General features: G+C 61.0%; 1 protein-coding gene across 1 annotated transcript in view; it reads right to left on the bottom strand.

Annotated features, from left to right (window-relative positions):
* Positions 1-6,500: 6,500 nt before the first annotated feature.
* Positions 6,501-12,471, bottom strand: part of EPPK1 (epiplakin 1) — a 27,618-nt gene continuing 21,647 nt past the window's right edge. The window contains exons 6-8 of the mRNA XM_026841536.1: positions 12,187-12,256; positions 7,955-8,914; positions 6,501-7,903 (exon numbers count right to left, since the gene is read on the bottom strand). Of these exons, the coding sequence (XP_026697337.1) occupies positions 6,534-7,903; positions 7,955-8,914; positions 12,187-12,256 (2,400 nt within the window). The 3' untranslated portion in view covers positions 6,501-6,533. The remainder of the gene's footprint in view (positions 7,904-7,954; positions 8,915-12,186; positions 12,257-12,471) is intronic.

Below are 12,471 nucleotides of genomic sequence, written 5' to 3' on the forward strand. Positions count from 1 at the left end.
CTGCACTGCCCGGAAGGGCGAGTGGAGCAGCTCTGCTCAGCAGTCCCTGCGCAAGGGGGCCCTGGGACCTGAGGAGCTGCGGCTCCTTTCTGCTCCCGTCCAGTCTCACCAGGTGACCTGGGCACTGCTGCCTCTGGGATAGTGGCTTGAACTGCGCTGCCGTGCTCTGAGCCGCGGTCTGACTGGGAGAGCTCAGAGGCTCTGACAGCTGCTTTACGGCCTGGCAGTCCTGGGGGGTTTGTCCGGCAGAGCCGCGCAGCCAGGCAGGAGCTCCTTGCGTTATCTGATGGGGGTCCCAGGTCGGTGTCATCCTGAATGGGCTCCGACTCTAAACTGCTGGAGTCTGAGGGGATTTTTCTGAGCCCCTTTCAGGGTTAGTTGGCTTTTATTCCTTTCCAGAACGCTCTGCAGGTTCCGCAGGAAAGCCCAGGTGACGCCGCGCAGCTGGGACCGTCCCTCCACGCAGGAGCTGGGCACCCGCATCGTCGCACCCGGGCGCTGGTGTTTACCGAGGTCTGGGCTGAACCCCCCCGTCTCCCTTCCTCCCCTCCCTGCTAGGAGGCCCCTCTTGGCTCGTCGTCTATTTTTATCCGCATTTGATGGAGAGAGCTGGGATGTAATGACGTCACATGTTTTTGCACAACTTGCACTTTGTTACAGTTTAAGGTTCAGACTGGGTGCCAGGCTGACTCTGTGAGGCTGACAAACATCTTTCCCTGCTGCTTTGCCTTCTTGCAGCACATTTGTCAGTGGTTTCTGCAGGGCAAACATGTGGCCAGCGCAGAGCTTCTGAGGAATCTGTTTGTGTTTACTGACTTAATACACCGAGCTCTGACCTCCGCTGTTCCACAGCTCCCCACACACATCCTTCACAAACGTGTGACCCACACGAGCCCGTATCCCGCCCGTGACCCACGGGCGGCAGTGTGGAATTCAGAGTGCGAATTCACGGGAGCGCGTTCGGTGCTGCAGGCCCAGAGCTCTCCTGGGCATAATGCAGAGCAGTTTCCTGAAAACGCTTCTTACAGCTATTGCTGCTGAAAGCTCCTCCGCTGCCACCCCTGGGACAGCGCCTGCTTCTGCCAGCATCTCGGGGCAAAGGTCAGGCCAGAGAGCTTGGACTTTTATAACCTCCGAGCTCCACGTGTGCCCCCCGGCAGTTCCCCCGGCAGTGCCCATGCAGTCCGGGGAACGTCTCCGGCCCTTCCCGGCGTGGGAAGCGACCGTGCGTGACGCCGCACCGCACTGACGGCCCGGCGGCCCGCAGGAGCAGGGCGCAGCGCGGGGGTCACTGGGACGGCATGGGCTCTATCGGCGCACGGCTCAGCGCTGAAGATGGGATGGCCCGGGGCTGCTCGGGAAGGCTCTGCGTTGGCGGGGCAAAGCAGGGGCTGTGTGACCACCTGCAGACGCGAGAGCATGGCTGTGGGCCGCCGGATGGGCTCATCCCGGTGGCCAGAGGCTTTGCTGGCGGGGAGGAAGGGGACCCTGTCTGGCCAGGGGCGTGGAGGGAGGGGGGTGGCCAGCGGTGGGGGCCAAAGCCCTGGGAGCTGGGTCAGTCATTGCCTGCAGGAGCCGGCTGTCGGGCGGCTGCTCGGACGGGTACCCCACGGCAGAAGGCTGGTTTTATTTCGCCCGTTGCTCGCCGCTGGTCACGCACAAAGGGCGCCTGGTTTGTGTCAGACCGCGCTGCCTGCTCTCCCTCTCTTGGCAGGTCCCGCAGGCAGCTGAGAGGGCTCGGCGCCGCTCCGCAGCCCTGCCAGGCCACTCCATCAGAGTTTCCTGCCTGCTCGCCTCTTTCCTGCTCTTCAGGCCGTGGTTTCCTTCTGTAAATCTCAGCTGGTTCCTTTAGGTCCCCTCTCGCTTCGCCTCCACGCGGCCCCCCGGACCATCTGGCAGGAGCCCCTCATCCCTGGGGGAGCTGGTGGGCTCCAGGCGCGGCCCCTGCCCCGGCCCGGGGGTGCTGCGGGTGCAGGGAGCGGGGACGGGCAGATTCTGTGGCTGTGGGGCAGCGAGGTGCAGGGGGGCCGCAGAGAAACGCTGCAGCTGCTGGGGCGCTGCCATCATCCCAACCTCTCCCTGCACTGCCCGGGGGGCTTCAACCTGGAGGGCTTTGAGGGAAATCACCTTTTCTTTGCTGTTACAGCAGTAAGGAGTAGGTGTACCTGGGGCTATCACATCATAGCTGGGGAGTTCCCTGTTCCAACAGCCCTGAAACTCTTTTTTGACATTTTATTAAGGAGAAGAAGTAGAACCCTTTAAGAGGAAAATCAAGCAAGGCTTTCCTCATAACAATATCTGCTCTTTTTTATCTTTGAGGTAAAAACTTTCATTGGGAGAAACTAACAGACTTTTGGCTGAGCACAGAGATGACGTTAGCTGTCATCTCTGGGGCTTGGGAAAAAAGCTAGTGGAGACATCCTGGAGCTCTGTGGCTAAAACCCCCTCTTTGTGCTGTTAAGACGAAACCAAGACGACTGCACGCAAAAGCAGCTCACTACAGTAGTGAGGCCAAAAAAATAACGTGTCCTGCAGCAGTCTTGCTGCCACGTAGACATAGGCACAGCCCGTGTTCTCCTGCCACTAGGAGATTGGATTGTGCTGAAAGGGGAATTATAAGTGAGAATATGGGCTCTAAGAGCCAAATTCATATTTTTAATCAAAGACTTTTTGTCATACAGTATCAGGTGCAGGTCAGTGAGCTTAGCTAATGGGTGAGGTAGTGAAATGGTAGAGCAAGGGCTGGAACAGCATTCAGGGACAACGGGTGACATTGAAGGCTGGACTAACAGTCATGGGAGGAAATGGAATGGTACAAAATGCAAAGTCATGCCCTGGAGTCACTGAACAAACATTTATGCCATAAATTAGGCCCCCGATTTGGAAGTGATTAAAAAGGAAAGGGCGTGCATGCGTCCAGCAGCCTCAGGATGAATGTGGGCTGCCATGTAGCGCAGCCACGAAGACGTGGCACATTCTTAACCCTATTGGGATGTATTTCCAGGAGGGGTAGAGAGTGCAGTGTTATTTACAGTGTTATTTACAGACCACGCACCAGCCATGCGAAAAACCATGAACTGAGTTTAGAAAAGGTGCAGAGGAGAGCGGCTGAGATGACTGAGGGAATGCAGACAGCAGACGAGAGCAGCCCAGTTTGTTGAGACAGACGTTGGGGGGAGATAAGATTGCCCAGCATAGCTTTATCAGTGAAAAACACCGGAGCAGAAGATCTGCTCAAACTGATGGATGGGTTTTGCATAAGGGGAACGTGGTCAGAGCTGGCTGAAAACTAAGGGGATGTTTCTAGCAGACTACAACGAGCTCCCAGAGCAGGGTGGGTAGAGCGCCTGCCCATGTTGCAGAAAGATTTTCGAGCAGGGAGCAGGTTCCAGCCCCGTTTGCTTTGTGCGGGCGGGCTGGTGTGCTCCAGCTGGGGTAACGGGCCTGGCTGGCTCCGTCCCACACTCGGGGCACTGTCACCGAGGTCTGTGGCCCCCGCGGGAGGGGGAAGCTGCCGTGCTGTGGGCACGCCACCGGCTCCCCACTGACAGCGGTGTCTTCGCCTGGCCCGTGGGTGCAGCGATGGGTTTGCTGCCTTGCCCTTCCTTCTCCATCAGGTCAGGTCCTGGCATTGTTGGTCTCAACCCAACTTCTGCTCCCACGAAACGGAGAAGTTACCCCGAGCATCCTCTGTGGTGCGGTGTTCCCACAGGCACCGGGCAGCAGGCGCTCAGACTGCCTGACCCTTTCTTTTCCCCTATTGCCCCCATGCCTCCAAAGAGAATTCAGATACTATTCAGATGCATTCAGTTATGCAACCAGCTTTTAGCTATGCAAATGTATGCAGCTTTTCCCTTACACAATGTCCTGTTTTCTTTCAGCTTCTTTTTTGGAAATTCAGCACTTCCTGTGGGAGTGCAATCTGAGTCCTGGGGAGCCATCTGGAACCCTCCCAGCCTCGGGTCCCCAGGCAGGCTGGAGCTGGCACCGGCTCCTCTCAGCAGACTCGCCACCCCGGCTGCTGGAGCCCTCCCGCCCGCCGTCCGCGGCTGCCTGCGCAGGCCAGGCCCCTCGTCCACCCCAGGGCCAGGGGCACGAGCTGCTGCCAGTTCCCTGCAAGGAGCACAAACGCAGAGGGGGGCTGGATCTGCACGGCCTGCCCGGGTCCGTGACCTGGCACCAGCCGACGGCAAGTGTGTAGGAAGCAGCGTGAGAACAGGGCAAGAGCGACCAGCACTTCCCTGGCGTGTCCTCGCAGGCCCCAGGGGCTTGTGTCTCTGGGAGCTGCTGAAACAACCATCTCTCAGGTTAGCCAGAGCCCCTGATGGATTTTCCCCCACAGATTTCTCCCAATGCTCTTTGAATCTGTAGACACTTTAAGCACCCAGAATGTCCCGCAGCAGAGACTTGGCTACCCAGAGAACGCAGAATTCCTGCCTTCAGCCTGGCCTCGTGCTGGATTCTGCAATAACTCTCAGATTCTGGGTGGGAAAAGACGGTGAACATCTCCCCACTGCAGCTGCTGTGGCATCCACCTGTCTCCATCTGTGATGTCTGCTCAGTCCTGCCCCGTGTTTCCTCATTCTTACGCTTCTCCGAGTCCTCAGGAGATGGGACAATGGACACCTCAGGAGGTGGCATCCTCTTCTCTGCTCCCTTCCCAGCCATTTCTAGCAATTCCATTTCCTCTGGGGAGCAGGGTGGGTAAGCCTGGGAAGTCCCTGTGCTGCTGCGTGCCCGGCTGAGCCCTGTGTTAGTCTTTTTGTTTGTAACCTTCCACTGGTGGTGTGGCCCTGGGACTGCAGCGTCTCTCGGGGGCCTCTGCCAGCGCCTCCCCTGAGCCCCAGCAGGGCCGCGGGCTCCCTGCGCGCGGGGGCTCACGCGCCTGCCCAGGTGTGAGCAGAGGCCGGCTGGGATGCACGGCCTGGGACCGTCTCCCGCGAGGGCTGGCAGGGCTGGGGACCCCCGTGGAGCCCCTTGGCCCCAGTGCCATGGCAGTCCGGGGACCTCTGGGGAGCAGGGGGGCCGTGCCATGCCCAGCCCATGGCCAGGGGCTCCTCCACAGGGGGCTGTGGGGACCTGCCGGGTGGCTTGAGGAGACCCCGCGGGACGGCGGAGCAAGGCCAGGCCCGGGTGCCCCGCTCAGGGTGGTCTGTGCCCCTGGGCTCTGGGCGCCCCGTGATGGGGTGAGGCTCTGCCTGTGGCGCCCCGATGGGCCGTGAGGTGCCTGGGGCTGGCCTGGGCGGGCTGGAGGGAGGAGGGCAGGTTTGCCCAGGACAGCAGCGCGGGTGGCCACGAGTCCATGGCCTGAGGGTCCCAGCTGAGACCCAGGCGCGGCCGAAGGCCCGGCTGAGGGCCTGGCTGAGGGATGGGAGGAGGGCTCGGCTCAGGGCTTGGCTGAGGGATTGGCCCGGCGCAGGGCCAGGCTCAGGGCCAGGCTCAGGGCCAGGCTCAGGGCCAGGCTCAGCACTTGGCTGAGGGCTCGGCTGGGCTGAGGGATTGGCTGAACACTCGGCCCCAGCTGAGGGCCTGGCTCAGGGCCCAGTTTAGGGCCCGGCTCAGGGCCTGGCTGAGGGCTTGGCCAGGTTTAGGACCCAGCTCAGGACTTGGCTGAGGGCTCGGTTCGGCTCAGGGCGCAGCCCAGCGCCCGGCTCAGGGCTTGGCTGAGGGCTCAGCCAGGCTGAGGGCCTGGCTCAGGGCCCAGCTCAGGGCCGGGCTGAGGGCTTGGCCCAGCTCAGGACGTGTCTCAGAGCCCAGCTCAGGGCCCGGCTGAGGGCTTGGCCAGGGCTGAGGCCCGGCTCAGGGCCCGGCAGACCACGGCGCCAGCAGAGGGCAGCAGCTGTGTCACACACACGGACACGGACACACACAGCCAGGGACACACGCGCACGGCGGGATGTGCCCTGTGTCCCCCCGACAGCACAGCCCTCCCCACGGTGTGTCTTGGCTCTGCGCACATGCGTGTGTGTGACCGTGGCTCTGCGGTACCCGTGTGCACACGTGTGTGTGTGGCTCTGTGTTACCCGCACACACACACGTTCACAGCTCCTGTCTGCGCCCGTGGCTGTGTGTGAGCACGCGGGGCTGCGGGGCAGGACCCGTGCTCAGCCCCCCCGCACCGAGTGCTGTGGGGGTGCTCCCCTGGCGTCTCCCTCTGTGACGGGTGCCGGGGGTGCCCGGCCCTCGCGGCTCTCCCGGCGCTGCCGGCTGCGCTCCCACAGCTCCTGCCCCGCGGGCTCTGCCCACTCCTGCTCCAGGCACTCCCCACGCCATGGGACTGGGGCGCGGGCTCCGCATTTCCCCTTCTCTGCCAGTGCCAGAGTCCCGCGGTCACAACCCTCCCGGCACTCCCCAGAGTCCCTCCGGGAAAGCTGTTGGGCAAAAGAAACCTCAGCCACGTGGTAGTTGAGACAGCAAAGAGTTTATCGAGGCGCCTGCCCACTGCCGCGCAGAGGATGGTCCCGCTCCGTCCTGTGTGCAGAGCAAACCCCGGCGAGTGCCGGGCCCACGCCGGCCCCGCAGGCAGCTCCCTGCTAGTGGTCCTGGTGGTGCCTCTTCTTGCGCTGTGGGCCCGTGATGACGGTGGTGGTGATGGTGATCTTGTTCACCGTCAGCCCTCCCGTGCCGTAAGTGTCGAGATGTGCCTCTCGTTTGTACTCGGAGACCTGCTTGGTGGAGAGGAGCTCCCACACCGACACCCTCTTCTCCTGGAACTGGCCAAAAGTAATGTAGGAGCCCTCGGACTGGAGGAGATCCACTGTCTGCTGGGGGAGCATCGCCAGGGGCCGCTCTCTGCTGTTTGTCACGATGGTGCTGCCAGTGGCGGCCAGTTCCTGAATGGTGAGTGTCCCTGCATGGTACAGCCCCAGCAGCTCCTGCCTCTTCTCCTCAGGGATGTAGTCGGAGAAGAGCAGGTCCCACACAGAGACCTGCCTCCCCTGGAACCCATCCACAGCCATCTCAATGCTGGTGGACTTCAGAGTCTCTTCCCAGGCCCTGTCCCCCTGCAGGTGGCTGTGCTCAGCTTCTGTGACTCTCGGCTCTGCTCCTGGACTACTCACATTTGCCAGTTCCTCTGCCCTTGCTGCTTCTGCCTTGGTCACTATAGTGCTGACAACGGTTTTCACCTGCTCGAGGGTTAACTCTCCCGCCTGGTACAGCTCCAGCAGCTCCTTCCTGTTCTCCTCAGGGATGTACTTGGAGTGGAGCAGGTCCCACACAGAGACCTTGTGGCCCCGAAGCTCCCCAACCTCCATGTCAACCACTGTGGTCTTCAAGGCTGTTTGCCATGGTTCTTCTTTGGTGGAGGCGTCATCCTTCTCTGCTGCTGCTGACATGGTGTCCTTGTCAGAAGTCTTGACTGCAATTAGCAATTTCCTGCTTGTAGATTCTTTTTTCTTAATGACAGCGATGACAACAGTTATCATCTGCTCCAGAGTTAATACCCTTTCACGGTACAGCCCCAGCAGCTCCTGCCTCTTCTCCTCAGGGATGTAGTTGGAGAAGAGCAGGTCCCACACAGAGACCTGCCTCCCCTGGTGTTTGCCAGCTGGCACATCAATGGTGGTAGCCTTCAAGATGTTATCTAGTTGTGCATCTTGTTTTGAAAAATCATCTCCATTTTCCTCTGCCCTTGCCGCTGCCTTGTGTGAACTTCTGGTGTTTGCAGGTTCTGTTCTGTTTATGATGGTGGTGACCACAGCAGCCACCTGTTCTGTGGTCAGTATTCCTGCTCGGTAGAGCTCCAGCAGCTCCTGCCTCTTCCCTTGAGGGATGTATTTGGAAAAGAGCAGATCCAACAAGGAGATATTTTGACCCTGGAGCTCACCAGCTGTGACATAGATGGTTGCGGACTTTAAGGACTTTCTCAGCTGTTGCTCCTGGGATTGTGCATTCTGGGCTGGTTGTGATGCTCCCACCTGGTTGTTGGGTGTAACTGTGGATGAGTGCAGATCGCTGTTTTCCATTTCTGCCCTGGTGACGATGGCGGTGAGGAGGGTGATCATCTCCGAGATGGTGACCTTCCCCGTCTTGTACTTCCTCAGCAGCTCTTCTCTCTGGTGATCGGGGACGTAGCGGGAGAACAGGAGCTCCCAGACGGTGACGCTCTGGCCCTGGAAGAGCCCCACGCTGAGGGTGGTGCGGGCGGCCTGCAGGGCTTTGCGGGCGTCCTCGGTCAGCTGGTGGAGCACGGAGCCCTTGTCCATCACGTGGAGCAGGAGCAGCCCCGAGTCCGGGTCGGGCACGCAGCGGCGGAGGAGCTGCGTGTAGGTGAGGTTCTCATGGGTGTTGGGGTCAAAGCAACTTCTTGTTTGATTCTTGGGGTTAGAAAGAAACTGGCACATCTCCTGGTCGAAGTAGCCGCGCTGGTAGGCCACCTCCACGGGCAGGCGGTGGCTGTGCACAGGGTCGATGATGCCGCCGGTGGCGATCTGGGCCTCAAGCAGGCGGATGGCGTGCTCCCGGACGATGAACTCTTTCTTCATGGCCTGGAAGAGGGAGATCTGCTGGCCGGTGTAGGGCTCCGTGTACCCCGTCACAGCTCCTTCTGCCGACAGCAGCTTCTCGTAAAAATCTCTGCCTATGACTCCTGCAGTCAGTGCCTCTTTCACCGAGAGTTTCTCGTTCCTCACGGGGTCGGTGAGGAACCCTGAAGCAGCCTGTGCCTCCAGCAGCACCAGGGCCGTACCTGGTGTCAGGAGCCCCCTCATCATGGCATCATAGATACTCACCTTCTTGTTCATGGTTTGGATGAAGACTCCAGCTATGAAGTTACTCCCACCCCCACCCCTCTCTTTGTGTCCATCTGCAATCTGGTTACTGCCCGTGTCACTTGGATTGTTCTGAGGGGCTGCACTCATCTTCCGCATCGTCTCTGGGGAACAGTCCTGATACTGTGGGGCACCGTCTTTGTCTGAGGGGAGAGAAAGAAACGACTTGGTAAGACATAGGTTCTTGGGCAGTTTACGTGGTGTGCGTGAAGGAAGTCATGGCCCTGGATGTGGTAGCAGGGGCCCAGAGAGAAGCGGGGCGTGGGGTCTGGGGCCCTGCTGCTGACCTCCTCTCCCAGCAGCAGCCTCAGGGCCGAGAGTGCCCCTGTCCAGTTCTCTCTCGAAGGGCAGCTGGGTGCTCTCAGGAAGCAGCAGTGGCGGCTCGGGCGGCATGTTCAGGTGCTCTGCAGTGCTGGGCTCGGTGCAGCGGGTAGCCCTGGCACAGGGGTGCAGCCCTGGTGTCACCAGAAGGCTCGTTCCTGTGCCAAAGAGCTCCTGCACTCAGGGCAGGAAGGCAGGTAGTGGGTGCTGTGATGGGAACGGACACTGGCAGCGGAGCGGACCCGGGGGCAGCGGGGGCTTAAGGGCCACGTCACAGAGTGGCAGGCTTGGAGACACACACCCTGCAAAGAACCATCATACCAGCAGCCTGGATGGCCCCGCTCTGGGCCCCGGGGAGTTGCCTGCTCCCCCAGAGCCTGACACCCTCAGACCTGTGGCCTCTACCACCTTCCTCTTCTGCTCGCTTTTGGGGTGATGCCCTGGGGGGCCAGCGGGGAGCATGGACACTGCTCATCCACACACACACACCCCCCTCCCCCCCCCAGCGCTGGCTCCTGAGCTGCCCTGGGGCTAGCAGATCTAACTGGTGGCCACTGGACAAGCACGAGTCGTGCCACCAGCCACTGCCCAGCTGCAGAGAGATGCTGGCTACTGCTGCAACTCCTCCTCTGCTCTTGCCCATGCAGACCATCACGCTGCCTGGCTTCGCGCTGGCCACAGGCCCGCTGTGAGCGTGGTGGGACACCACCAGCACCGAGCAGGGTGGCAGGCGCAGCCTGGCCCGTGGCTGCCCGTGGAGATCCTTCTTCTTGCTGTGTGATCCCGCATCACTCTGGCACGGCACAGGCCGAGAGAACTGATCCACCTGCAGCGGTAGGCCCGGCCTGGCAGAGACCTTCTCTCAGGCTGGGCCTTTGCTGCAGTTGAGATGTCCCTGGGTCTCCGCTTGTTCTAAGGCCCCTCGGTTGGCAGAGCCCCCAGCCCCATTGCACTCTCCTGTCCTCCAAAGCCAGGGTCTGCTGCCACGGGCGTGCTGGCCCCGCTCCTGGCCCCTGCTGACCTCCGCACTGCGCACAGGTCTGGGGGAGGCCAGTCGGCTGGTGCCAGACACCATCCCGGGGCCATCCTAACCAGTTCCAGTGGCTGGGGACAGGGGCAGCATCAATGCAGGGGTCTGTCTGACCGCGAGCTCTCTCTGCGGCAGAACCAAGGTGCTCTCGCCAGATATTCAGAGAAACTGCTCTAGCAACAGGATGGGGGAGAGAGATGCTCTGTCTGAGGCCCCTGGCACATGGCCTCTGGACCTCCTGGTCTGCAGCCACCACGGGCTGTTGTCCCCGGGCCTGTGTGGTCACGGCTGCGGGTCCAAGCCTGGCGTCAGCCCCTACAGCACCCTGGGGCAGCAAGGCCTGTGATTTACTCACACCTTTCAGGGCAAGTGTTTTCACTGGGAGCTTCTAGCCCCTGTGCTGCAGGAGGTCGTGAAAGGTCAGTCTTTGTCATTAGCTAATTGTTTTGTAGGTAAAATGGTCGATAAAATATATATAAATGAAAATAAAGATTAGACAGTAGGTCTCTCCCACTCAGGCTCGTCCTCTGCGGTTCATGCGAGCGGCTGCGGTCGGTGCAGTGGGTGCCCTCACCCCCTCACCCCTGCCCGAGCTGTTCGGAGAGAGGCAGACACAGGCCATGCGGAGTCAGGCCAGGTCTGTGCAGGCCAGAGTCTTGTTTCCATCTCGAGCCATAAGTGGACAACAGGGCGAGGATGAAGAATGGGGCAGTGTGTGTAATATTTCCCCGGTTTCTCTATCAACAAGTGGCTGTTTTCAGCTCAGGGGATTTCACGAGCTGGATGCACTCGGGCTCTGTAGCAATCCCTGAGGGGTGGATGTGTCGCCTGCTGTCACCCGGTCTCTTCTGGAAGCCCTGTATAAACTTTCAGCATCTACAACATTGCACGGTGGTGAGGCCACAGTCTCGTAAAACCAGCAAAAACGAAACCCAAACCTTTCCTTGGGAACACCCATCTCCCATAAACTCCAGTGAGTGACAGTAATGATATGTTTAACTCATTATCAGGGTCACAGCGTAACTCTCCGACTGTTTACCTAACTGGTCGAAAAGTCTCTGAGTCATTGCTTCTGATCCATCTAAATATTGGCCGGGTGCTGCTGGAGATGGATCACGATGGGGAGAGGTTTGCCCCAGCAGCTTCAGGCCAGCTCCTGCCTCTCTGGGGACCCTGCCCATGGCTCCAGGCTCTCCTGCAGCCAGTGGCTCTGGTCCGACTGCGGCCCCAGCCCTGGAGAGCAGCTTCTCTGCCCTCCCCTGCCTGACTCCACTGATGCAGCTGGAACCTTCCGGGAGGTGACGGGCTGGTTGTGCTGCCTCGGATGGCACTCGGTCCGGACAGAGTGCTGGGTCACACCCTGGAGCAGGCGACACTTATGTAGGACATGGATGTCGTGTAAACACCCTATACTGGAAAGACGTTGCCCAACTGCAAGCTATCATTAGCTGGTCTCTAATCAGACCTCCTGATGCCGGGGCTTGGCTGCACACGCCGCTCCCGGGGCAGGACCTGACTGTCCTTTCAAGCTGTCACAGCAGCCCAGCCCAAAAGGTCCCAGTGGAAGCGGTTTTCCAGCCGAAGTGAGCTGGGGTGGCCTGGCAGTGCCGCGGTCCCAGCCCTGCCTGCCCCCGGGGGGTGGAATCACGTCAGCCCCCCAGCCTGGCGCTCGCCGCGCAGGCTCCTCCACCGGGCTCCCAGCCCAGACCCATGGCGCGAGTCGGCAGGCTCCTGCTTCAGGTGCCCTCAGCTCCGGCAGGTCCCGCAGCTCCGGCTGCTCCCTCCTGTACCCCCGTGTCCCTGTGTGCCTGGCTGAAGCGCTGAGGGCACAAAGCGCATCGCAGGGACCAGCAGCTCCATCCTGCCCTGGTGCCGCTCGGTCGCATTGTCCCTTCTTGGCGAGGGCCGTGTCCTGCCCGGAGACCTGCGCCTCACCAGAGCCCTGGGCCGCAGGAGCTGCCCCCCCATCGCCAGATTTTGGGTAGGGGCACGGTCCCCCATTCCTTGCAGGCCCCAGTATCTGCGCGGAGGGTGCCGTGTCCCCTCAGGTGGGCTCTGTCCTACCTGCTGGACACGTATCCAGAGCGCCCGGCTCCCTGGCAGGCTCGGGTCCTCCTCCTCCTCCTCCCGCTGCCTCTCAGCCAGGGTGCGCAGCCAGGCAAGCGCCCAATTTAAATCCTTCCCTCCCCCGCCCCTGGGGATGACAGGGTGGCCCTGCCCTGCGCTGGAATACAGGAGCAGAGCTGGAGCACAGACACCCAACCGCTGCAGCGCCGTGTCACAGCACCCCTGGCCTGCGAGCCCAGGCGGGGGCCAAGGGCTGGGGCACAGTGACCGGCCCCGCTGCGA

This window comes from Athene cunicularia, assembly GCF_003259725.1.
Source record: "Athene cunicularia isolate RWA chromosome 2 unlocalized genomic scaffold, athCun1 chr2_part1, whole genome shotgun sequence".
Taxonomy (NCBI): Eukaryota; Metazoa; Chordata; class Aves; order Strigiformes; family Strigidae; genus Athene; species Athene cunicularia.